This window comes from Taeniopygia guttata, chromosome 4 (genome assembly GCF_048771995.1).
Source record: "Taeniopygia guttata chromosome 4, bTaeGut7.mat, whole genome shotgun sequence".
Classification (NCBI taxonomy): domain Eukaryota; kingdom Metazoa; phylum Chordata; class Aves; order Passeriformes; family Estrildidae; genus Taeniopygia; species Taeniopygia guttata.
Window position 1 is genome coordinate 8,952,451 of NC_133028.1, and position 27,061 is coordinate 8,979,511.

The window sequence follows — 27,061 nt, forward strand, 5'->3', positions numbered from 1 at the left end:
ATGCAATGCACCTGTCTGAGAGGGGGGAAAGAGCTGTAGCACAGGAGCTCGTGGGGCTCCTTGACAGAGCTTCAAAGTAGCTTGGAAGGGGGAAAGGGATAAAACCAGGCTCACCTGTGAGGAGCAATGGCACTGTGTGCCAAAAACCTGAGGAAATGAGCACTAATGGGAACACTTCATCTGGTTTACAAGGTATTAGCTACAATGTACCACACCTGAAATGTTTCTACACTAATTAACAAGGCATAAGGAAAAAATTCAAGGACCTTGAAGCTCTGGTCTGGTGGGATGAGTCCTGTTTCTGGAGTGCCATTTTGGATGCTTCTAGGCTCTTCAGGAGAGATAGGCAGGGCAGTAGAGGCAGAGGGATGGCACTGTATGGAACAGAAGGGTTAGAATATATGGAGCTCACAGCTGGGGTGGTACAGTAGAGAGCCTCTGGATTACAATCAAGTGGCAAACAAATAATGCGGATGTCACTGTGGGAGTCAGCTACAGACCTACAGCCAGGACGATTATGCTGACAAATAAGTCTTTGAGGAACAAAGGGACACCTCCAACCCAACTGCCTCATCCTTACTGGGGACTTCAACTTGCCAGAAATTAACTGGAAGCACCACAGCTGGTACAACAGGGGCCAGAAGATTCCTAAAAAACCTGGATGTGCTTTAAACTCCCACGGCGTTGCCTTGTGTGCGAGTTGCTCCTTTGAGTTCAGTCTATTACCAATGTCATCGAGTAGCACCTGCAAATTCGGGAACTAAATGCATCATTAAGAACCCCTTGAAACTAAAGAAATCATAATTTTTAACCTCTCTGGCACAGAGACTATTATTTCAGAAAATATAATGACCAACAGGTCTCTTAATTTTTACTTGGGGTTATAGCAGTAGGTCAGTGTATAGACTCCTTACGTCATTCTGCGTGCAACAGGAGACCAGTACAAATATTCCAGTGAGATGGTAAAACCATATGGAGTTTTTCCAGCCACCCTGATATCCTGAAGGTAGAACTCAAAGGTAACTGTGACCTGAGCTCTCTAGTCAGCATTTTATTGACTTAATGGCTCACAGGGAAAATTACAATGCTGCTGAAACTGGGTTGGTTCAAAGGAAGAGCATGGGAAAGCCCTGCAGGGATCTGCACTGTTTATGCAGTGAGTTTTTATATATGTCATTCCTGGAAAATGTGAAAAATTCTCAGAGTATAAATAAGTTTTCCCCCAAAAGGATTCTGAAATGCCATGTCATGCTTTAGATTAACAATGAGGTAAATGAGTTTGTTCAAATGACTGAGTTTATTTTCTTAGGGATGAGATGGAATGTTATCAGTAATGTAATTCAAGTAAGGACAAGAAATGTAGTCATAGGTCTCCACAGCAGTCAAATTAATTTCCTCTGCCTTTTGTTCCGGTTTATACAAACATTCAAATCCACCACTGAAGTAGCAAGTTAATTTCTAAAACAACCTATTGGTTCAGCAGCTAATTGTAAGTGGTAGCTAAGTTCAGTGCAAACCTGTAAGAGTACTTCATTTCCCTGAGTATTTACCTGCAGGTTTAAAAAAAGACCCTGGCCTGTACAGTTTATAAGAACTCACTGTCCTGCACTGTGAATTTTAATATTGAAAGCTGGATTTAAAAAATCATCAGGATGTCCCTTATTTTCTGAAGTATAAAAGGAAAGCACTTGTTTCTTCAATAAGATTATCAGAATTAAATACTATGATGTCAGACTAAGTAGCATTACTTTAGCTCCTGTATGGTTGAGTGATTTTACTATAATAGTTTCTCATAATAATGTTTTTTATCTGTAATACATAGGGGATAGAGAGACTGACAGAGCTATAATCTTTCTTTCAGAACCACAGAGTTAAATGAAGAGGGTTCAAGTGAAAATATAATTTGGAAAGGAAGATAAAGACAGCCCTATATAAGACTGTGTCATCATTTCAAGTGAAAGATATTAGCTCTGAAAATAATGCCATATATTAGGAAGATAAGTCAACTTCAAATTTGTACTTTGGGGGTCTGGAATCTATTTGTTTGTGGTAAAAGGCTGTGTATGTTTATGTGTACACAGCTACTCTTGCCACTGCTATTTGCTGTTTATGCAGGGCTGTGTGTGCTGAGCATTCAATGCATTTATGAAAATGCACAAAAAACCCTTTCAATCTACTAGAATGAACAAATATGTTCTCCTGGTTTCACAGCTGTCTGCACGTAAAAGCAAAGCTCCTCTGTGTGTACTGAGGCAAACTAAGCCTGGAACAGCTTCAGTGTGGATGGCAGCTTCTACCGGCCTTTTTCCTGCTCTCCCAAAACTCCTAAGGCTGTCTTTCCCATGATCTTTTATGGTCATTGGTGAATAAAAGGCAAATATGCTGGTGCTCCTGAACTATCCTCTGACCCACCATCACAACCACTTAATGCCTTCACCATTTTAATGCTGCAAAAGACATTTTAGCCTGTCCTATGAGTTTTGCATTACACCACCCAAAGTTAAAGCATTTCACTGCATCCAGAGAAGGGCGGTGGAGCTGGTGGAGGGTCTGGAGCACAGGTCTGATGAGGAGCAGCTCAGGGAGCTGGGGATGTTCAGCCTGGAGAAAAGGAGGCTCAGGGTGACCTTATTGAACCCTGCTACAGGGAAGGAGGCTGTAGTCAGGTGGCGGTTGGCCTCTTCTCCTAGGAAAATGACAGGATAAAAGGACACAGCCTTAAAGCTGCACCAGGGGAGCTTGAGGTTGGACTTCAGGATTAGTTTCTTCACAGAAAGGGTGATTAGATATTGGAATGGGCTGCCCAGGGAGATGGTGGAGTCACATCTCTGGAGGTGTTTAAGGAAAGAATGGACATGGCACTCAGTGCCATGGTCTAATTGACATGGTGGTGTTTGGTCATAGGTTGGACTCGATCTCAGGGGCCTTTTCCAACCTAATGGATTCCATGATCCCATGAAGTTATCACCAGTTTTAATGTGCTCACATCTGATTTTTGTACATGTCACTCAGACGTGTCAAAGTGCAGAGCTACAGCATTCCACCTTTCCTGGGCTTGCACATGACTGTGCACTGTGAGGAACAACACGAAACCATGGAATCTTTTGGGTTTTTAATGAGTCCAACCATTAACCCAGCTCTGCCATGTGGCAAGCTACTAAACCATTGTGAAGCACCGCATCTGCACATTTATGGAGCACTTGCAGGGATGGTGACTCAGGCAGTGGCTCCGGCACTTCAGGGCACAGCAGTGCCCTCAGCCCCAGTGTGCGGATGTAACCTCCATTTTCAGCCTGCTTCGTGTGGGATTTGAGGACGGTGGTGCCTGTGTTGCTCTGAGGTAAGGTTGCACAGAGACAGTATGACAGAACAGCCCGACACTCAAGGGCAGTGTTAAGTCGGCACGGCAGGTGGGCTGCGGCCCCTAACGCGGAGATTTGCCTAAAACAGCCCCTCACGCCTCATCCCCGGGCGCTGCGGCCCCTTTAAGGAGTCACGTGGCTCTTGGGCGGCGCTGTAGTCCCTTGACCGGGGTGGCAATGCTGGCCGGCGCGGCTAACGGCAGGCCGGGGGACTACAACTCCCAGCAGCCACCGCGGGGACGGATGAGCTAATCCGCCGCGCCCAGGCGGGCGTCGCGATGCACGCTGGGAACTATAGTCCAATGCCAGTATAGGTGGTAGGTTACGGCGAAGCGCGGAACTACGCCTCCCAGCGTGCCGAGCGCGGCCGGTTCCCGTCAGCGCTGAGGGGGAGCCCCCCAACGTAAAGGGGGATCACTTTCCCCTTGTGTCCGCCATATTGGACGGTAACTCTGCCCAGCGGCGCCGGGGCCGAGCGAGTCCCCGCGGCCGTGACAGCCCCGCTCCGCCCGCGCCGCCCGGGAAGCTCCGGCCGCGCCCGGCCTCGCCAGCCCCGGGCGCCTGGCGCGACCCCGCGCCCCTTCCCCCCACCTCCTTCTCCTCCCCGGCGCTCCCTCCTCCCGTGCCCGGGTGTCAGCACCATGAGTCCGGCCGACGCCAAGCGCGGAGCGAAGCGCCGGAAGAACAAGCGGGGCGGCGGCCTCGGCAGCACCGGCGGGCCGGGACCCAGCGGCGGCACCGGCGGGCTGGGCAAGGCCGGGGGCGCGGCGGCAGCGGCCCCCGCCCCGCCGGGCGCGGTGGGCGCCCTGCTGACAGCTCCGGGCGGCGGCAGCGGAGCCCCGGGCGGCGCCGGGGCCGCGGCGGGACACGGCGAGGTGAGCGGGGCCGGGGCGGGCGCGGTGACATCGCACAGCCGCGCTGGCAGCCCGCGGCATCCCCCCGTGCCCCCGGCCCGCTCGGGCCCCGGCGGGGGTCTCGGGGCCGGGCCCCGGGGCTGCGGGGAGGGGGCGGTGGGGCCGGGCAGCGTCCCCAGCTCCCCACCCTTTGTGGGGGAAGGGCCGCGCCGGCTGCGCGGGGCCGGGTCGTCCTGGGGCTTGTCCTGAAATCAGCTTCGGCGTCCCCAGCCGCGGGGTCTCACCTTAATGGAGGAGCTGTAAGAAATAGGCGGGCAGGCCTTGGGAAAGCAAAGACACCTCCATTACGCCCTTTTTGCAGTAGCCAACTTCGTTATTAAGCAGAGGAGGTTCATTGTAGCTCGGACTGTGGCTGGCACGCTGGTGCCTTGGAATCATTCAGATATGTTACATTATTTCATATTATGCTGAAATTTATTAGGAGCAAATTATGTTGTTTAACTTTTTTTTTTTTCCAAGAAAAAATACTCAAGGATTAAGCCCTTATAAAGGTGTCCTATTGGTTCAAGTAGCAAAAGAGCAAAGACATTCATTTCTTTTCCTTTCTTTTGTGAAGGTTACCTCAAGTTTTTTGTTATCAACACAGAGCTTGTGTTCAGGTATCATATTTACAGCAGCATTTCCTGCTGACAGCATCTTCAGACTTCCATGTGCATGTCATACCACCTGCTCCGTTTCCTCTTGCTCTCATAAACTTGTTGAGCACGTGGAAGGGAAATGAAAGAATTGGCTTTTGTGATGTAGTATGTCTGACATACCATGGTACAACAAGTGGATTTATTTTATTCTCCATGTAGTTTTGTGCCCATATATTTTGGTGGGTCAACAGTCAATCTAATGATTGTAGGTTGACTTTTCCCCCTCTCTCTTTAAAGCTCGGGTTCATGCGCTTTCATACTTGGCTCCCATACTTTGGATTAACTGTTTCTGTATGTCTGTCCTAATCTGACACTTAACTTCATGCATAATTTCCTTTTGGGACAGTAGCCTATATGTGACTTAGATATCCAGAAGAATGATTGGCCTAATGGCAAAGAGGTGTGCAGGTTTTTATTTGCAGCTTTGCAAGTTATCACTCAACACTGTTCTAACTAAACCTATACCAAGAAGATGCATCTTATTTTGTTTTATATCTTAGATCACAAGCCTTTACAGGCACAGGTTCCTAGATATTGTTAAACATCATCATGCCAAGGGAAATAAAAGCAGCAGTGAAGTGATGCTCAGAATGGGATATTGATGTGGCTTCACTGCCCCCAATATTTTGATGTTTGTGGCTTGTGGTTATGTGTAGTCTATAACTTTGGTTCTCATCAAATTGTATGGGATCTTTCTGAAATATATATTAAATGCCAAAATCATTGCTAGGCTATCTACTTCATATTCCTTATTTCTTTCAGACTAGGTAGTTCCAAATAACATTTTTCAGTCTCTCTGAAAGTATGTCATGTCTTGAAAATTAAGTACTTTGTTTCAGCACTAAATTTTTGGTAGAATACATCTGTCTATTATATTTGCTTACATGTTATTTGTACTTCTGTAAGTGTGCACAGCATACGACTTTGTCTTAATTAGTCTTTTTCTGCCACTTCTCTAACATGTGCATGCGAGTTTCCATTTGCCTTTGTAGTGTGATACAAGTGGTTCTGAAAACTGATAGGCAAGTGGGGAGTTAAATCAGTTAAACAAACAGATTAGTTAGTTAAACTAGAATACACCTGCAGCAGAGACCTTGATCAATCAAACAGTAAGCATACTAGAATGAGGTTTTGAGGATAGGTAAATCCCTGTGCTCAGTTTCTTGGAAGCTAAATGCTTATACCCCATTATGCTTCCTTAAAGTTGGTGTTGCTTACTCCATACTGGTTTGAATGACCTCTTTCTTGACACTTTCAATAGTTTTCCAATGGTTGTGACATGAAAATTGCCAGTACTTAAAAATCTACTGATAGTCTTGTTGCAAAGGTGAAATCTTAAGGCATCACTGCATGACTCTTGCTGATGTGAAAATGGATCACCTTAATGGTATGGAAAAATTTGATAGTTTAAGGTACTTCAAAACAAGGCTTGGTCTTTTGAGTGAAAGACTAGCAGATGTTTTTTCTGGATGAATTTGAGAAAGAAAACTGTATTTTACAGAACAGATCAGATCACTGTACCTAAATTAGGTACAATGTTTGTTTTGGCTGGATGTAGAGTAAGCAATACACAATACACTAATAGCTGTAAAGTAGTAACCAGATTTGCTTTACTTTCATCTTACCCAGAATAATGTGAAGTTCCCTTTGGTGGGTAAGAGAAATCATCAACCAGTTCTCTGCTGAACAAATTTAAATATTTAATCTTTGAAAAGGTGTGAAATATAATCACCAGCCCACAACGAATTTAGTGTTTGCTTCACAGCATAGTGTATTCTGCTTGTTCTCATGCTCTCATTGCCTTCATGTATTTTCCAGCTTTTGTCTGTTACCTGGTTTTAGGGCAGCTATTCTGGACGTGCTGGGCACATCCTTCTGATTGTGTTCTGTTAGGCGATTCTTCCAAAACTTGTCTAAAAGACAGAAGGAAACAGGATATTAAATGAATAATCCTGTGTGTGGTCCACATTCTTGTGTGTCAATAATTATTCAGAATAATGTTTACTTTGAACCTGCTTAATAAAACAGGTTGACTGTAGTTTAAAAATGAATGTGTTTATAGTTCAGACTAAAAGCTCATGTGCCAGTATTGAAATTCTAGCTAACCCTGTTAGAGCTAACTTATAAATTTGAATTGAGGTTTTTATACATCTTATCTGGAGGGTTTTTTAAGACTGTAGGCTAAATTCTGCATTAGAGTACATGCTAAGTCTTGTTCTGGGATGCAAGTGGGCAACTCCTAACGGGATCTTCCTAGAAGGTATGTTATTCCATGCACATGCTTTATAGCACCTGAATTCGTCCTCTGAAGCACTGTCAGATGTTTTGGAGTGCTAGTGAAAATAAGGGTGCTTTGGCAGTGTATCAGTGCAAGGGAGTCTGGGTTTTGAAAACCTGTAACTGTGTCAACTTTGACTGGAACTGGAAACCGAGACATTTACTTATCCAGTGCTGCTGCAGGGCTTCTCTAGGATTTTTTCTTTCTAATATGCGTATTTATAGAAATAGATCTTGCTTTATGTTCTGTTTTGGTTTTGTTTTAATTCAGTAATGCATTGTATCAGGGTTTCTTAATTTGATCCTATAAATTTTTGACAGACAGCTGGATTGTTGATGTTGTGAGAGGCATTTGATTATCTCTAGCAACCACTGCATAATTCATACATATACTATAGCAAAATTGGCTATTCATGAGTATGTTCAGGTATTTTGGAGTGAAGAGTGGTATGTCAGTAGCTGATCAACTAAGAAATATGTTTTGTTACAGGCTTGACCAATCTTGTATTATTAAAGGGAATAATTTAGCAGTCATTTTATAATTATCTCACTTGCATTTTTCGAAGTATTGTATGTCAAATATAGTAATGTATTGAGTCTTCTTACATTTGAGAGCTGTTTTAGAATATCATAAAATACTTCAGACTGTTTTTTTTGTAATGCAGTACTTTTTTAAATGGAGATTCTATACATAGCAGAATGTACAATGCCAGTTTCTTCAGCATCATTGTAGCTCATTGTGTTTTAGTGATATCTGTGTTTGATTTGTGATTTCAGATTTTCCCTGTTCTTTCTTCCCCTTCCATGATTCAAACACTCAGAAGAGGAGCTTTATCAGGAGCTCAGAAGTTCAGCAAATAGCTAGCTTTGGTGCTTCTATGTAGGGCATACTCCTCTCCAAAAGCAAACTTCTTTTGTCCAGTTTTTGTCGAAGCTCAGGTAAACTAGGTAAACTTCAATTAAAAAAAACAGTAGTAGAACCTCTGCTCCTCAGGCTGAAGTAACACTTACAAACACTGGCTTGAACGAAAACAAGGCTTTTTGACAGGTAGTAAATTTCTTCTCTGATTAAAGGTAGTTCACTGGGTTTTTTTTGGTTTTTTGGGTGGTTTTTTTTTTTTTTTTTTTTTTGCAATAGACATGCAGTGCATGCCCTGAAGAGCTTTATAATAAAATGAGACAGAATGGGATAAAACTATTAGGATTTGCTTTAGATGGTATGGTTGACTTAACTTGCTAATTTAGAAGCAGAATCTAAACAGAACATTTCAAACTTTAAAACAAGCTTAGTGGTTGCATAACATTCACATTATTAGCTCTTTCATAGCTTCTTCCCATGCTCAGTTCAGGCATTTTTCAGCTAACAGACCTGAGAGCAGAGGCACACGTACCAGTGATTGGGTCAGATCTCGTAGTGCTGCTCCTGGGAAGTGTGTGTCTGTGTGTATCCATGACCTTGATGTATATCCCATCCTTGAGCATTCCATTTCTCCTCCACCTCCTGCACCTGCAAAATTATGGTCAACTGATAATGACAATAATTGGTTGTAAATTGTTAAATGAAACATACCAAAACTGTGTCTGAAAAAATGGCATCTGGCTCAGCAGTGTCTAATCAGTATCAGCTAAGGATCCTCCTTTGGCAGAGGATTTTTTTTTTCCCTTGCTGTATTGGTTGCAAAATGTGAGAGATTGAGAGAGAGAATTTTTTAACTCTAAAAAACAGTGAAACAGTGACTCCCTTCCTCTCCTCCCTTTTGTTTCCTGACTGTGAAGCAAAACCTTGTTGATTTAATTTGGAACTAGATTAGTTTGAAAAGTTAATTCTGAAGTAGGTGTTTATTGATGAGCATATTCAGGGTTCTTGTCCTGCAAGTTTTTTGACCTCAAACAGTACCTGAAGTTTTATGTAAGCATTTAATACTACATTATTTTCTTGGTTATGGCATTTATCCTGCTGTAGTATGTATCTCATCTTAGGGGGAGTCTTTGGATCCTTTCTCCTTTACAGTGAGAGATCCAGTCAGCCTCTCTTCTGCCTGGCAAGGAGAGCTGAGTGGATGTCGAAATTCAGATTGGTGGTGCTTGGTGCCTATGAGAGTAGTGTTCAGACCTTGATGTGTATTAGCAAGGGTGGTCCTGAACAAATCCAGACCTACTGAAGACATATTGTGGAAAAGTGATCGGGAGAAATAACTGGGAAATAAACTTGCTTTGCTTAGGGTGTACAGGACTTCATGGATGCGTTAGGCAGTGTTCTGGATTTGTATGGATCTGAGTAATCAAAGAAGGTTTAATATTTATTGGGGCTCCTTCACTGATGGGAGAGGAGGTCATATATCCCCTTTTATTTAGGTAATGGAAACAGTCCCTACATCTTCCTTTCTCATGGTATTTTAAAAAAAATTTAATAGTGACTAAGGTAGCTGTGGACTGGTCTGTTTTGAGAAAGAATATTCCATATGTGGAATTTTCCTAGGATAATTAAACATAATGAAATATTTGAGTTAAATGTCTTGAAGAATACTGCAGTTCAATTCCTTCTTTGCTGCAAATGAAGAGTTCAACAGGGAAATTACATTTATGATGTTACTCCTAATGGTATTATGGGAACTGCCCAAGCTGAAGATTTTCTGAGAATGCAGTAGAATAAATATGCCCTTTTTTTTTTGACACAACAATTACTTATGTGTTGTAAAAATTCAAGGCAGCCTATGACATTACTGACCTTTACCTCCTCGCCTGTGAAGAAACACACCAGAAATGCTATCAAAGATATGTCTGAGGTAAATATTTTTCCCTAAATATTTTCTTGTTATTTACTTTTTATAATAGAGGATTTATGGGTCTTTAGTGATGCAGAAGTTAGTCTAGACACTGTTTTGCAAAGTGGATTTTAGGGGGAAAATTAGTGGAGCTGCCTGTGAGCCTCTTCCAAGCTGTTGAACTGAAGTTGTTCATGTTGGACTGGTGAAAAACTTCCTTGGGTTGAGAACTTGAACCATGTTCTTAAATAATCAACTCCCCTTCTTTTGCAAAAGCCACAAAGGTTCTCTCCATCTCAAAATTCCTAGTAAGGATAGAACCTGCTCAGGCACCTGAGAGGCAGCTTCCTGTTCTGCATCACTCTGTAGAGGGGCCATCTCTCTCCAGTCTTTATTAAAGAGAGCCTGGAGACACTTTGGTACAAGCTGATTGCTGAAGTTGGATAAGGTGAAAAACCTATGTAGGAGGCCATACTTAGCCTCTACCTGCATACTCAGTTATGATTTCTTCCTCTGAAAAAAGCCAAAAAAAGTTGGAGCTCAAATAGGTTATGATACATGCCCCCTTGGGTCATATCTTAAATCTTAAAGAGTAACTTTGCTCATTTATAAGGAGGAAATAAAATATTTACTTCATTGTACATTTTTCAGAGGAAAATCCATGTGCTTCCATGAAATATTCCTATACATAGTCTCTCCTCAGGCCTAGAGGAACAAGCCACAGTAGGTTGTAGGTGCCTCTGTATTGTAACTTACTGTGGAAGGTCACAAAGTCCTCATGCACAGTAGACCTTTATATTAGTCCTCTTTTCACACACTAATCTGTTGAACTGGCTTGTAGTAGCTTTGACGGGTGTTTACTTGTGAAGGATGTTCAAAAACATGAGACCACAATCATACAGTTAAATAATTAAGTATTTACAAGGTCACAAATGTAATTATTTTGAAGTCCAGCGCTGTGGACTGCCTGGATCTTGAGCAAGATTTTCAATTATGGCATCTGGACTTCAGGGTTTCTCTTATGGGCTCATCTCCTCCTCATCTTAGAATGTGCCTGTGGGAGGTAAATTGCTTGTGTCCAGGAGGAGCCACAATAGGCAGTGAGGACTAATTTCTGGGAGAGTTCATGGATGACAGTTGCTCGTAGGAAAAAGCTGGTTTTTGTTTTGTTTTTTTTTTTTTCCTTTAACTGCTTTGGCAGCAGTTCAGTGGCCTGTGTTGAGCTGCAGACAGATGGAGGATGTGATCAGCTGTTGGGGCAGTGTTTGCTGCTCTAAATAGCTGTTTCTTCTCTTCTCCAGGGAAAGGTAGCAGGCTGGGTAGAAGTGTCTGGCTGGCAGCACAGGGGGCTTCACTGTTCTAGATGTAAATTTTCAGATGCCCATCTTTATTCTTCTAGATATTAATTATGCCTACAATATCAAAAGTGATTGTTTAGTCATGGCTTGCGTTGCAATGTTAGTTTTGCTCACTTTGATTCCTAAGTCAGTTGTTGCTCTTTTTGGAAATAGTATCTTCTTTAATTAAAGCAAGACCAAACTGTAGAGAACTGGGCAGTGTTTGGTTTACGTCACAAACCTGTACATGTGCTGTAGACATCAGCTATTAACATATGCATGCATCACTAGAATATAAAACTCTAATTATTGATGTCTGTTTATTAAATAATACATGATTGATAAGTTAGCTGTAGTAATTAAATCCAATAGTTGTCATTTAAAAATGTAAAGGGCTTCATGGACTCATAACTATTTTATTATAGTAATTTTATTAATTAGGTATAAAAACATTGGCAACTGAAGCCCACGCAAAGGGTTTTACTACTTAGACTTGTGTGGACAACAGTGAATTAACTGAGATATGTTTTTGTGTAGTTACCTTTTTACTTCCTCCTTTAGGTTTCACCTCCTTTAGGAAATGTGCAGGCGTAGCAGAAGTAACCTCTTAAGTTAGTCCTCAGAAAGGGTACTGGAAAGTAAGGAGTGGAGTAGTAGGCATGTTTCTCTATAGCATCAGAAGCTGAAGGAGGTTTTACAGTACTGAGAATCTCAGTTGTAACACTCATAAAGCTGTTGAGAAGGGGCAAATGCATATGGCATGTTGTGTTGGGACTGTCTATCTCCTGAGCCCGCTTTTATCAAAAATTTGCTATCTAAGCTAATATATGATGAGATTTAGTGTAGTAACTTGCCTCTCAGGTGGGCTTGGCACAGCTGTGTGCCGGCAGGGCTGGCTGCTGCCAGAGCTAGTGCAGGATAGCTGAGTGTTGGTGTTGAGCTCTGCCCACCAGCAATCGTATAAGAGCTCTAAACATGGATATTTGCCAACTAGACTGGCATCTGAACAAGACCCTGAAGCAGCACCTTTTTTGTAGATAAACACTGCTTTCGCAAGGACTGATCTTTTTTACTCTGCTTTTATTCTCCTCATATGCCAGAAGAAACAGGTGGCAGTTACAGGTTTGGTAAGTTAACAGAAGTCTGTGGGTAGTGAATGAGGGTGGGGTCTTTGTAGGGATAGAATAAGACTAAAATGTGGGTTTTTTTCCTCTTGGATGAAGTACGAGATTAATTAATGTGAATGAGGGGAGAACACTGTAAAAGAGCAAGCATTGTTGATGGTACGTGAAATATGCTTGGCCTTTTGCAATGGACAGGTGAGTTCAAGGAAGACTGTTGAATGCACTAGCTAAGTATGGCATGATGTAGACTTATGTTTTGAATTTGACTGAGAAGTTTTGGTCACGTGCCTCAGGTTTTGAATGTCTGTCATGATACCAGGATTGTAAAGGGAAGGAAAAGAAGGCTGTCAATTGAATAATTTTCCTGAAAACAGTCTGTTAATTAATGCAAGCCATGACTCTAAAGTCTGCATATTAGGGGATATCTCATCATGTGTAGTGTTGAAATATGTTGGAAACCGTATTAAATGTAGTTTATATGTAGTGTTGTAAAGTGCTATAAGGCTCTACCTTGACTCCTGTTCTGCTTTCAGCTTTGTGCTGTCAAATTGGATCAATGATGGCTCCTTAGAAGCAAAAGATGTGGCTTTAGGCAGGGGTGCCAGACTTGAATACACTCTGCCGCCCACTTCTCTCTTTGAGGCTTTTTTCAAAGAGAGAGACCTAGTACAAACAGCTCTATGTTGATGTGGTTGAAGTCAGTGCACTAACTGTGGGCACTGTAAACTTTCTGATTCCTTCTGTATTTTGGAGCTAAAATAATTAAGGATTTAAACTAAGATTTTTTTTTTTAAATGCCAAAGCTTATTTTCTGGTTTTTGGGTGGGGTGTTTTTGAGTTTGTTTCTTTCCCCGTGTGCAGAAATAGAAACTTCAGCTCTCAGAGCAGAAGGAAGGCAGGTAATGATACACTGAATTGTACACAGAATTGTTGCAGTTGTGGGGTCATCTGGTCTAACATGCCTGTAGGCTCTTCCTAGTGCACCTTTCACCAGATGGTTTCCAGACAGTTCTTGAATATCTCCAGTGAGGAAGAATCCACAGCGTCTCTGTGCAGCCTGTTCCACGGCTCAGTCATCTGCATAGTGAAGAAGTTCTTTTCCATGTTCAGATGGATCTTCCTGTGCATCAGTTTCCATCTCTTGGCTCTTGTGCTATTGCCTGGCACCACTGAGTAGAACCTGGTTCCATGTGCTTGACATCCTCCTCCCAGATGCTTAAAGACATTGATAAGATGTACTCTTTGTCTTTTTTTCTTCTCGAGGCTGAGCAGGTAGTTCAGATATTTCTACTGTTAGGTGCTTTTTTCCACTGAGATTGGTAGTTTAATTTAAAAATGCCTTGAGTGAAACATGTTGTCCTAGGCAGACTTTTGTTAATTTATAAATACTAAAGGAAGTTAAGGAACCTCTTTCTGTAACTATATTAAACTCAACAGTTGACCATTTCAAATGTGTTGTAGGGAATATTTCACTGAGATAGATATGACACTCTGAATTTGGATAACACTAATGGTGTTATTAACACTAAATGGCCCAGAGACACTTTTCATGGACAGATGCATGAGCTGAGAATGTGTGTGTGCATGTTCTGAGGCTTTTTGAAATATGGTGTTTTTGAATATGGGTTAAAGAGGTTGCTATTTAAATGTAGGAATGAAGTAAATACTTTGAATGTGTGCATGAATTATTTTTGAGCAGGAGAACATACATATATGTGGGCTACCAATGGACAAAGAAGTACCTGAGTAAATGTTTAAAGGCTCTTTGCCACACTGTCTCATCATGAAACCAATCATTGAGAATAGAAGACTTCACCTTAAAAAGCAGTTCTGAGCCACAGTATGGTTCTGCCAGCCTGTAGTGTTTAATTGGTGTGGAGTTAATGACCAAAAGATTTCTTAATTGCCATAATGCTTCCAGGCTGCTTATCTTCAATAAGCTGCTGCCACAACAGATGGTGGTTTAGCTGAGGTTCACTAGAAGTTTTTCACAATTTTGTTTTAATGGCCTTAACTTATCTATGTGGCTGTAGCTCATGTGTAGTTGAAACCCAGACCTTCACTGGAATAGGCTTCAGATGAATTATGGCTTTAGTTTGTTATCCCGCAAGGGATAGAGCTCTCCTTTACAGTCAAAGAAACTTTGCAGTTTTATCTGTGTGATCATCTTTATTTTATCTTCACATTTTTTCCTGGCTACTCCCAAGATTTCTCTCCACTATACTGTCATTCTCCACTTCTTTTCAGGGAGTCTGCAGGGAATTGTACTGGTGTCTGCTGTGATTTGAGACAGCTTGCAGTAGCAGCCTGAAGCTGACTAGGCTGGGATTTTTTAGCATCATAATAGTCTGAACCACAAGAATAAAAGTGGATAAAGTTCCATAATTTTTAGATTAAAAAAAAGTTTTCAAAAAAGATTCTTATGCTTTCAAAGGAAAAAAAAATACAATTACTCTTCTGTCTGGAAAACAGGCTGCCAAACTTCTACAGTATACACTAGTTAAGAGATTTGAAACCTTATGTAGGAGGGTATGGAACTTTGTACTGAGAAACATTGCATAGTAACTAAGTTAAATATTAATTATTTAATGTTTTCAGAAGTGCTGTCATTGGTGACCTAGCTTACTGCTTTCCAGAATTATGCTGAAATTATGACAATCACACATTGAATATTATTTAGACTGCTTGTTGTATGTTTTTTGTACACTTCATGGCTGCATATTAAAAAATGAAGAGGAACTTTCTTCTGTCAATACCCAAAGTAGTTCTGGGCTTACGTTTTCATTTTTATTCTGGTGAAAAATCTAGTGATTGTGTAAGGTTTCAGGGATTGTTCTGATCCCTAAAAAATTGTTAAAACCTTGCTAGAAATGGCCTGTGGCAATTTATTCTTTAAGCAGAACATTCAGACAGAAGTCTGAATGTATGCTTGCCTTTGTGGCTTTTAACTAAGGTCACAGAAATGAAGCTTTGTCTAAATGTGAAGCCAGTTTTGAAACAAGCTCTGAAGTCAGTGGGTTGCACTTGATAGTGTTACCTGTTGGTGAGATTGGCTCATCCTCTCAGGCAGGTGTTACTGATGATTTGAGAGCTAAGATGCAAAAGTCCATGGTAGTCTGTGTGTTCTCTGCCAAAGCCTAGAGGATCCTAACTGGTATTAGACTTTCCTTGCACTGAAAACACTTTTAAAAAAATCAAATAAATTTACTCCCAACCCTGTTTATATTTGTGATAATCCTGAGAAAGTCAGCATGGAAAAAGCTCATCATCAGGATGAAGTCTTAACTTGGTGAAATAGCATATCAATAGTGTACAATGTCACAAAATGGAGAATCACATTGTTAGTTAAGTTGGGAAGGATCTCTGAGATCATGGGGTCCAGCCTTGACTGATCATCACCATGTCAGCTAACCCATAGCACTGAGTGCCATGTCCAGTCATTTCTTGAAGCCTTCAGGGATGGTGACTCCACCGCTTCCACAGACAGTCCATTCCAATGTTTAACAACTATTTTCACAAAGAAATTCCTTCTAATGTCCAACCTAAACCTCCCCTGGCACAGCTTGAGGCCATTTCCACTTGTCCTGTTGCTGGTTGCCTGGGAGAAGAGACTCAGCTGGCTACAGCCTCTTGTCAGGGAATTATAGAAAGAAATAATGTCACCCCTGAGCCTCCTTTTCTCCGGGCTAAACACCCCCAGCACCCTCAGCCGCTCTTCATGGGATTTACCCTGTAGACCCCTCACCAGCTTCCATGTCCCTCTTCTGGACCTCAGTGACTTCCTTGCAGTGAAGTGCTTAGAACTGAACACCAGGACTCGAGGTGAGGCCTCCTCAACAGTGCTGTGAATTTTAGTCACTGTCCTGGTCCTGCTGGGCACACCACTGCTGATCCAGGCCAGGTGCCATCGGCCTTCTTGGCCACCTGGGCACTCCTGGCTCATGTTCAGCCACTCTCAACCAGCACCCCCAGGTCCTTTTCCACAGGGCCCTTCCCAGCCACTCTGCCCCAGCCTGTGGCACTGCAGGGGTTGTTGTGACCCAGGGGCAGGACCTGGCACTTGGCCTCACTGAACCTCAGACCCTTGGGCCCACTGATCCAGCCAGTCCAGATCCCTCTGCTGAGTCTTCCTACCTTCCAGTATATCGAAACTCCCACTCCAACCCTCAGTATGTGAGGTTATGCCCTAATATTAAAAAATAATTTCCAAGTAATTGTATTTTTACATTTTAGTTTTTTTCCTAAGTTAGGGATGAATTTGTCTGATGGGATTTTTTTTCTATGGTTTCTTTGTTACTCATGTATTTCCTTCTTTTTTATTACAGGAAGTTAGTCTTCACTGTTTAATTTTACTTGACATTGTCTTGTCTCTTGTACTTCTACCACAAATATATTCTTTGTATAGTGTGCTTGAGCAGTTTAACTTTTTGAAATTACACGCAAAGTTTTTTTAGTGTTAGTATTAACTCATGATCAGCAAAAAATAGGCGATGCAATGGACTGCCTTTATTCATGCTTTTAAGACTTTATGACTAGAAATTGTGCTTGTCTTAATTTTTTCAGCAAAATGGATATTGTGTAGGATGGCGTTTTTGACATGAGAGAATTTGCATAGCTATGCTAGTAATATATTAATGAATGTTGCTACATGATCAGAAAGGTGGTAGGTCTGACAATTATTTCTTTTATAGGTGTCTCTGCTTAGTGGTCTTTACTGGAGTTTAGTGGAGCACAAACCCCTGTTGTTAAAGCATGAGATGACCACTGGACGATGTCTTTCTGGCACCTCTTGTGCCTCTCCTTCCAATATGCTGTTGGGATTCTTTTCCTCTTAAGTGAAATTTGACTGACACTATTGAACAGGAAGGATTTTGGTAGCTCCTATTTATGGAAAATCAGTCTTTGTGGTCAGACCTCTTGAGCAAGTTGGCCTGGATAGTTGGAAATTATACTGGGTAGGCTTACAGCTCCACTATGCTGCCATAAATAGGGGTGGGAGAGGCAGAAAGGATGTCTATATCCCACTGCTACTGTGTGGATTTATCATTCTAATTAGGCTGTCTTTTTTTTTTTTTTTTTTTCCATTTTCCTAATCACACTTTGATTTGAGCATTTGTGAGAGAGAGCATGAGTGCGGGTAACTGGTGAGCAGGCAGGTAGTCTGACCACCACAGTGTATCAGGAGCTGTGTAGCTTCCAGGGGAGTTGAGCTTTTTGGCCCTGTTTTTTCCTTCTGTGAATCGTATCAGGTAGACTCCACTAATTCTTGACCTTTTAATCTTCTTTTAAAATATTAAAGCACATTAGTATTTGTAATTATATACCTTGATAAATATTAAAAGGTGGATTGTCTGAAGAATACAATTTTTTTCTTTAATATTGTGGTTTTTTAAAAGTTTTTTTGGTCATTGTTGTTTTGGGGTTTTTAATTGCACTCTAGGAAGTAGACAAAAATCCAAGCAGCCATCTTTGTAAACCAGCTCCTTAAATCTGGCACCAAAGCTGATTGTAATATTCCAGAATCTCTTATCAGTGCTCTAAAGTCTTAACTTCAGTGTTTTTTCCATGCTTATTTTTATCTCATTCATCTGTGTTCTAGCCAGTGGAGACAGTACTGATTCTGCTTTTGTTACGCTTGTTTAACCTGCTCTTAAAATGACCTATTTGATGGAGACTCCACAACCTCACCAAGCAGCCTATTTTTACTCTTAACTACTTTGTTGTTAATTTTCTATTGCATAGAATCCTCCCTTGCTGCAATTCAAACATTTTGCTGCTTATTCTGTTTGCTGTGGGTAGAGAGAGCTGACTCTTCTTTCTCCTCAGTATTCTGATGTGTAAGGTTGGTGTTCCCAGTTCTCTCAGCCTTTCCTGGCAGGTAATATTGTCTGTGTCTGGTGGTACTTCTGTTGTGGCTTTTCTCCAGCTGTTGCTGTCTGGCTCCAAGACCTGTGTTCAGAATGAGTTGCTTACTGGAGCAGTATTAGGTGAAAGGACTATGTCCTGTGTCACATAACCTGTGCATCCCAAGTTGCATTCATTCTTTCCATCAGTCTGACCTTTTGACTCCTCTTTTGCATATAGTCACCTAGAACTATTTGGAAATTCATAGTAATTGTCAAGATCTTGCTATTTAATTTGGTCATGAGAAAGTTTCAGTACTTAAGGCTATAAAAAACATTAATCAAGTAAATAATGACATTTATTCTTCCTCCCCTGTGTAAATCTTTCATTGAAGAAAATTTTACTGGTTTGACATAACCAAAGTGGCTGTTCCTTCTCTTCATATCATCCAAGTGCTTAAAAAGATTGTTTGGGCATATTTAATTTTTCTGGGAACTGAAGACAATCCATTCTTCAGGTGTTTCTACCTTCACCATACTTTTTTTTCTCCCTCAGTTTTTGGGGTTTTAATTTTTTTTTTTTTTTTTTTTTTTTTTGTGTGGAGGGTTTGGGCTTCTTTGAGAGGAGTGAGGTTGTTTCTTTCTTTTAAAGAAAGGGTTTAAATAGTTCACCTTTTTCTAAGCTTCTGATTATCTAAGACATCCTCCATGAGTTTTCAAATACAGGAGTATTGATTTTTGAGGTGGCTCAAAGGATTTCCTGAGGAAGTTTCTTGAATGTTATCAGATCTTGCCTACTTGGAAAAAAATGTAAGTATGACTCTTTCTAATAGTCAGTTGATTCTGGGTGGATATTTTTACTCCTTTACTTGTGCTAATTGTGCTGGTCATCTGTTTGTGATAATTGTCACCTCTTTGGTGATAATTGTTCTTCATCAGTCTCTTTTCTCTCTTCATTCAGCAATGGAGAAATCCTAGTAGTAGTAGTATACTAATAGAAAGATTTCTTAGTAGCCTCAAGCTGTTTAGTAAGAATTCTTTCATTTTGTGCCTTTAGCCTTTCATATTTGTCCCTCTTACTCTCTTGCCATTGTTATACTTGTTACTCCCTTCATGTGTGCTTTTTCTGAGTCATTATTCTCTTGCTATGTTTTCTATTCTCTTGCTGTGCTTGGTTTTATTGAATTTGTTTGTTTCTATTGTGTCACTTGAGAATTAACTCTTCCTTCCCATAGACTTGTCATCTGTGAGCTCTTAGTGATGTGAAATTTGTCTCTTGATATTCTTCCTTCCTTTCTCTCTTCAGTAACCATTGAATTGATGGTTCACTTCCAGTGAAACGCTTTATTGTTTACTATCAGCTACTTTTTTCTTACTGCTACAGCTCAAGGAAGTGTCTCCAGTTGCTTTCTGTGTTTTAAAAATTTACATTCCTTGAGCCATTCCCGGTAGGTGCCTAGATTCTTATTATCGCCTTGTAACAAAAAAATCTTAGGGTTTTTTCCCCCCTTTCAGAAAGGGGGGAAAAAACCTCTCTGTTGTCCTTTTCTAATGGTCTGTGGTAAGCTTGCAGCTTGATAACACTCATGTGCTTTCCTCTTTTTATTATTTGCAGACTTGCAAGATGATAACCTCTCTCTGCATTTGTGATGCTTGTGTCTTTTGGGTACAGGGCATAACACTCCTCAGCATTTGTTTGGTTTGGGTTTTTGTTTTCATGTTTAGGTTTTTGTTGTGTTTTTTTGTGAACTAACTGGATCCTTTTTCTGTTAGTATTCCAGTGGGAAAGGGACTATTATGGAGTAGATCACTGTGATAGTCCCATTCAGAGAATTCTAATTCTTATGCTTTGCACATTAGTATGCATTTTTCTAAGACTGAATGGTTACTTGGATTTATGAACTTCTGTGAACAATTGCTTGTACTTACTTCTGGGCTCTTGCCGTGGTATATCATCTTTGAACTCTTGATGTTTTGCTCATCGTCCTAGTGAAAAATAGTCTTCCCTCAAGCTGACAACCAGGAAAGGCTTTTTTTTGTAATGTACATTCTCTCCTACTGGCACGCAGACCCTCGTCACATGGTCAGAGAAACCAGAGCTGTCCCTTGATACCATTTTCAAATTAACGGGGTTGTCTGCAAGGAGAATTTGTTCCTGACAGTGTTGGGGTGTGGAGTGCTGATTGGGAGCTTCTTATTTGTTCTCACTTGTTGTTGGTAGTATCCATGAAGAGTAGTCAGTGTGGTGAATGGCCATTGAACAGCTTTTATTTTCTTGGGTCTGAAAGAGCAAAGAACATCTGGAGCAATATGCATCCAAGTATGCAGCTTGTTCTTTATGGTGTTTTTTCTGATACAGCTGTTTACTTGGCTTTGTCTTTTGCAGTCTCTTAAATTGTCTTAAAGACTTTGCAGTCACAGATGTCTTGGCTCAGCTGCCTCCAGCTTCTCCTTAATGCCTCACCCCGCCAAAACAAACCCCACAATCCAAATCTCAAAACCTCTTTCTAAGAATCTGTAATGTAGAACTATGCACACTGTATGTTTTCCTTGTAATCTTCCTCAGTATAGGAAATACAGGCAAATGTTCCTAGAAATCCAGTCCAAGACATAAATTTGTCTCACTGTCCCATTATAACCTTTTCATCCTTGGGTCAGGGAACATTCCAGATTGAAGTTTTGGAGATGCCACTGTCTGTTTTTTGTTCCTTGTAAATATGTTGGAATCATTGTTATCTTCCTGCCATTGATACCCCTGCATTTTTGTGAGGGGTAGTTGAATAGGCTCTTTGGACGCTGATCTCTGATTCTTGAGTTGTAGCAGTAAACTTGGGTCAAAAGATTTCAAGTTTTACACATTTCCTCATTTGATTCAGTAAATGTCTGCTCCCTCCCATGGTGGTGCTTGAGGCAAACCATGTGTTGTGTTTCAGCAGTATATTTCATGTGGCCATAAGAAACTACTAAGTGGTGTGACGTGATATGTGTGTGTATGGTGAGCATTGAGAGCTCAGTGGTTTGAGGATAATGAAGTGCAAGGACTGAGGTAATCTTGTGTGGCTATTAGCTTAACTTGGGGTTTTATTAACTTTGTAATGATTTGTTAGAAACACAGCCTTTGAATGCCGGTCTGATGTTAAAGCTCACTGGCTGCATCGTCAGTAATTTTGCTGATTGTTCTTAACTGTTAAAACCAGGACTCTGCTTCTTACTGATGCTAATTTTTGCAGAATTGAAATGACTTAGACATAGAGAACTATTTCTCTGGCTTGTACTGTCAGTGTCATATTGTAGTACAGCATATGTAATTTGCATCACATTTCTTTTTTCTGGTTGAGGGAAAAACATGGCTAGTTCTAGAAACTGCATTTGGTGGATTATTCTGAAAATGGCCTCTTCCATGTCCAGAATTTGGCTTTACTTAATGCTTTATGAGATTTTTCTGTCGGGAGGATGTATGTTTAACAGTTAAGAAGTGAGGTCATTTTCTTGTAACATAATGCCTGGAGTATGGCATCTGCAGTTGTAGCATTGAAGTTACATAGTCAGGTAGTTAATTCCTAGATGTTGTCTTACACAACTTGCCTTTGGATGAGTGCTTTCTACTGTTCGTAAGGCACATCTTGGGGTTGGGTTGGTTTTGTGTAAGCCTATTAATTTTATTTATTTCTGTTCAGTATTGAAGTTGAAACAACAGATTAAAGCTCTAACAACTGTGACTAGGAAAGTAATGCATATGCATGGTTGTTACCTGTCAGGGCTAGTTGAGAGAATGTTGAGGTGTTTTAACTACCTGCTCAGAACACTTTGCTCATTGTACTTGGGAAAATGAATGCTTGAGTTGTGTTCATTATTAGCTTTTGGTACCTTTTTTTAGCATGTGGCTGCAAGATCACTGGGAAAATGTTGAACATACTCCTAGAACAGAAAAGGCAGAATCCTGGTAGGAGGTGGATTGGCTGTGTTCTGCTGTGTCATATTTAGCTACGAAGAAGGGAAGTATTGCATGTGGGAAGGGATATGTGCTTCTAAAGAATTTGTGATGTGTGTAATTAAAACAAAATTTCCCTCCCTTCCTTCTTCCACTGGAAAGCCTGGGTTCTTGGTAGCTGCACATGTAAGTATTACAGATACAAATGTGTTTTCACTCGAGTCCAAGCTTGTCTGCACTTAAGTTAATTCTGTTATTTTGTATACTTGCTGCCATTTCACTTTCAGCTAGGGGATAACATTCAATGCTGTGCTAAAACTCATTAAATACAATTAATTCCTGCACATCCACCAGTGAAAGACCTGATTTCGTTCCCCTATGATTTTATTTTGATTTCAAGTTTTTAAGTTTGCTTTACCTTGCAAATTGTCCATATCTTTACACAAAAAAAAATAGTTTTTTTTTTGTTTTGTTTTTATTTTTAATGCAGTTTTAAAAGATATGTAAGGGCTTCGTAAAAGCTCTTGTAGACAAATTTCCCTTCCTCTCCTCTGCTGCTGAAAAAACCACCCAGAAGACAAAGGCAGCTCTTGTATTACAATTGAGTTGCAGATGTATTTGGGAGGCTGCAAAGCTTTTTCATGTGAATGGTGATAAAAATGTGAAGGGATTGGGGCAGCTGTTTTGATTCTGTGTATCTGTAGAAATATGTAAAATGCCTTTCACTAGCTGATTCAACTTCATTTGAAATAGATCTTCACTGTCCATATCTTCAGTTCTGCTTCACAGCCTTCATGCTGCGACCGATAGTCTTGTCCTTCAGTTGGAGTGTATTCCAGGACACTTGACTCTGCTTCCCTGTCCTTGGTTTAATTGTTGTTTTCTGCCCACCCCCAGTACCCTTGCAGAGAGCTCTACTTCGCTAAGCTAAACGAGGCAGGCTCTTGCTGATGGCCCAGTTTGGGTGTCACCACGTCTGTTCCCGTTAGGCATTTCTTGAGGGTGGTTGACCAAATGAGGTCTCCTCCAGAGGGCTGTGAAGCAGCACTAATACTTCCTTCCTCTTGAAAACACTATGATGCATCTTGGAACCATGTTTAATTTTCACAATGGTAGTGATGAGCATCAGCCATTGGTATAACAAAATCCCCTTTTACTTCCCAATCCTGATAGAGAGTTAATCTGAGAAAGGCTCTTTGGTTGCAAATACAGAATGAGACACTTTTCAGTGTCAATGCACTTTTCAGATGTGCAGTTTTTTGATTTGGAGATGGGAATTGAAAAATTCTGACAGTTGGAAATATAAACTGTGAATAATGAATATAATGAAAGACAAATTACAGAATCATCAGTACAAATAACTAAATATGCATGTGCACGATTATACTTCTTAAAAAATAACCAATTTCTAGCAGTGTATTCATAATTTATATGCAGTAATTCAGATCAGTGCAAAGCAAAATACGAGGAATATAAGGATATTAGTTCTACTGGCTTTAATCTGAATAAATAGTCTTATTTGGCCAAGTAATTGGTTGCACAAGTATAGGCATGCTGTGTTGTCGTGGTTTCATACAGTTTAAGAGCTGATAGCCTCATGTGTATTGTAGTTGGTTGAATTTTGTTCTCTTTAAAAACATTTTCTTTAAGAAAAATGAAGATAAAAAGAAGATGAACACAAGCTTATGTTATGGTTTGCAGCTTTCTGACTGGTATTTAAATTTTACATCAAAATATGGGGCTTAGTGATTCTTACTATCTTCACTATTTCTTTGCTGAAGTGTCATTATTTACTACACTAAATAGGCTGTAATATTTCTCTGCTAAGTTATGTTTTAATTTACTCCCTTAAGGTTAAATGTAGATTTTTTAAAAATTACATTTAACGACCAAAATAATTTTACTTTACTGTGGAACTGAGTTTTTCTTCTATTTATGATGCTGTGAGGAAATGGCTCATCAGCTGCAGCTGCCATTTGTACAAAGAGTGATGCTGCAGTTTGGAAAGTAAAGCTTGACAGTTGGGCAAAAGTGTAAGTTTAGGTTTCTCTTCCCCCTCATGCTCCCCAAGGACAAAATCCTTCATTTTTTTTGCAGTACATATTTCAGTATGGTAGATGCTACATATTTTTCAAATATATGTTTATAAATGTAAGCATGGTAGAAATTGTGATTCTAATACTTCTCAAATTTTTGTAAGACAAGACAGATGGTTTTAGGTTCAAAGGAAGATAAAATGACAAGTTGGGATTTGCAAGCATAAGTACTTTTCATGGCATCAGGAATCTGTTGCTCTCTGCTATAGTGATCCTCCTCTGCTGGAAGCAATTAACCATTAACCACCAGAGACTGCAGTCAGATTCACTGTGGTGTTATTAACCCTTGCTTGGACACATCTTCCTTGAGAAGGGACGTGGGCACGGCCATGGCGAGAGCTGGGCACTTCTGTCTTCAGGGTGGGACAGCACTGCATCTACTGTTCACTGCTTTTTTTCAAAAAGTAAGGGAGATTTCAGCTTGTTAGATTTCAAATGCAATAGGAGTATTTTTGTTTCCAGGTGACATGGATCTTCCAGCTTTTTGTCATGGAAAACTTTCAGTAATGGGTTTGCTAGGGGGTTATAGGGAATCGTGGTAATGCTGTTTTTATGTCGCTTTGGAAGAAAACATGAAATTATATTGATAAAGCTTCTAGGGGATATAGCAATTTAGAGAGGGATAGTCAGAGCTCTGAGCCTGACAAAACCCAGTACTTGTTCATATGCTGCAGACAGTATTCATGGAAGCCTTGCCAAATTTCACGTAACTTAGGTAGAGTGACCTCTAGGATGGATGTGCTGATGGACTCTGTCTAGGTGCACAATATTCTGTGAATTAATTAAAAAAAAAAATACTATCCTGTTCCTTTAATCTCTTCACAGTGGTGTCAAGTGGAAGGTTATTGGGTATCGGGCAGGGATTTCTTCCAGAATTACCAGTTCTGTGAGTATTTTGTAGGAAGGATGATGTAGTTGTCTGTGTCCCTGTCTTCCAGAGATCCTGTTCTCTAGCCCTTTCGAGTTTCTTGCAATATAAGGAGAAAATGGCTCATCAGATAAAAGCATCTGAATACGTAACAGAAGAAAAGTGATGATGAAGAGTACTGCTTGATGTTTGATTCTGAGCCTAGATGAATTCTGTTACAGATGATTTGCTACTTGCAGTTCTTAAATAGGGATTATACCAGATCATATCTTATGGAAAAAAACCCCAACAGTAATTAGTTTAGGAAGGTCTTTTGTCTTTATCAAGACAAATTTCATGAGATCATGTGCCAGACAGCACTATATACATTTCTTAATTACATTTTATGTGGGTTTGGTTTTGGTGGAGTTAAACTCAAGAATATCTACAGCACACAGCAGGGACTTCTGGTAGGTCTGTACAATCCATTATGCAAAAAAACCTGTTTATTTCTTAATTTTCTTTCTCCTTAGGGTATTATTTTATAGTGATCAGTTGTCACATGGGACTTTGAAAATAAAAAAGCAGAGGAGGTGAATTCTATGGCAGTGGTTGAGGCAGGGATGAATATATCCATCTGTGAGTTTCATGGAATAAATAGTTCAAGTTGGCATCATTCAAATTAAAAGGCCAAGGAGGTCGTTTGACTTTGTTCAATAGAGCAGAATAGATAAGAAAAACTTATTGAGTACAACGTTGCTTTAACTTCCATTTAAAGAATATGTGAATGTAGATTGTTCTGTCTTGTAACAGGATACAGATCAGAGTTTCATCTTTTTAATTTTGGATTGTGGATTCTTCCCAATTCCTGTAGAGATCATGGCTTTTTTGTGTGTGCTAACATTTTCATGTTGTGGCACTCTAACCTGTGAACTCCTTATTTCCTAAGAGGTGCTCATTTCCTGAAGGATGCAGTTTAGGTTGATTCAGCTAAAAGAAAACTAAGTGTGCTATTGAAGAATGCGTGGGAGGAATGGCACAGAATATAGATGTTGCTTCCTTAAAACTCATTACAGAGTAACAGTATCTCTGTTCTTTTCAAAGTACTACTTCAAAGTTATCTTTTTAAAGTACTGCAGAGGAAAAATACTTTCACTGGGGAGTTTTGTGTAGCTTTCTTTGCAGTGTAGATCATGTAATTTCAGATGGCTGTATTTCTGAGTGTAGGTTTTTGTCAGTCCAGGTTTGATGGGTTTGTGAATTTTAAATAGCTGTTTAGACTTCAGTCTGTTCTGGTAACTGTGCTACAGTAGAATTGTTTTATTTTGGCGCTGAGGATCCAAAGGAAAAATAAATGAAGCAGGTAAATAATCAGTTCTGTGTAAGTCTACCAGAGGTGGTGATTTAACTTAGTTTTCAGCAGGCTTGAGTCTTACAGAACTGAAGTAGAGGGAAAACTGATTTTCTTTCAATTCTCCATTGTCCAAGGCTGTCCGATTTCCTTCCTCCCTGCTCTGTTTTTGAAGGCTTTGTGTATGTCTGGGAAGCAAAAACAAAGCAAAAAACTTAATTATGTACACTTCTTGCACAGACATTTACAAGTCATTGATGCACTTGATCCACCAGAAGCTGACAGTGCATGATAAACACTTTTGCAAACTGTGGAGGAAAAGATGTCTTTAACTTTCTCAGACACTATTATGCCTCATTTTGAAAAACATCTCTGTGTACAGGTGATTTTTCTTATCCTTCTACTCCCACCCCTGTGATAAGCCTGTAAATACTTAAAGCTCAGAAAAATGCTTTGGGAAAAAGTCTTGTTCACCAAGTATCTTAGACTTGAGTTTTAGCAGGAGGTGGTAGGCACTCGTCATCTTGTCATTAAGGATATCCCCCCAAATGGGTGAGGTGACAGCCTCCCCACGCA

At 40.5% G+C, this 27,061-nt stretch overlaps 1 protein-coding gene across 3 annotated transcripts in view; it reads left to right on the top strand.

Annotated features, from left to right (window-relative positions):
• Positions 1–3,760: 3,760 nt before the first annotated feature.
• The window catches only part of FAM193A (family with sequence similarity 193 member A), a 76,848-nt gene continuing 53,547 nt past the window's right edge, over positions 3,761–27,061 (top strand). For 2 of the 3 annotated variants that reach the window (XM_012573655.5, XM_012573656.5), the window contains exon 1: positions 3,762–4,237. In XM_012573655.5, coding sequence (XP_012429109.5) covers positions 4,004–4,237 — 234 coding nt within the window. In that variant the 5' untranslated portion in view covers positions 3,762–4,003. Of the gene's footprint in view, positions 4,238–27,061 lie in introns of all 3 variants that reach the window. The other variant, XM_030270591.4, reaches the window with a different exon arrangement.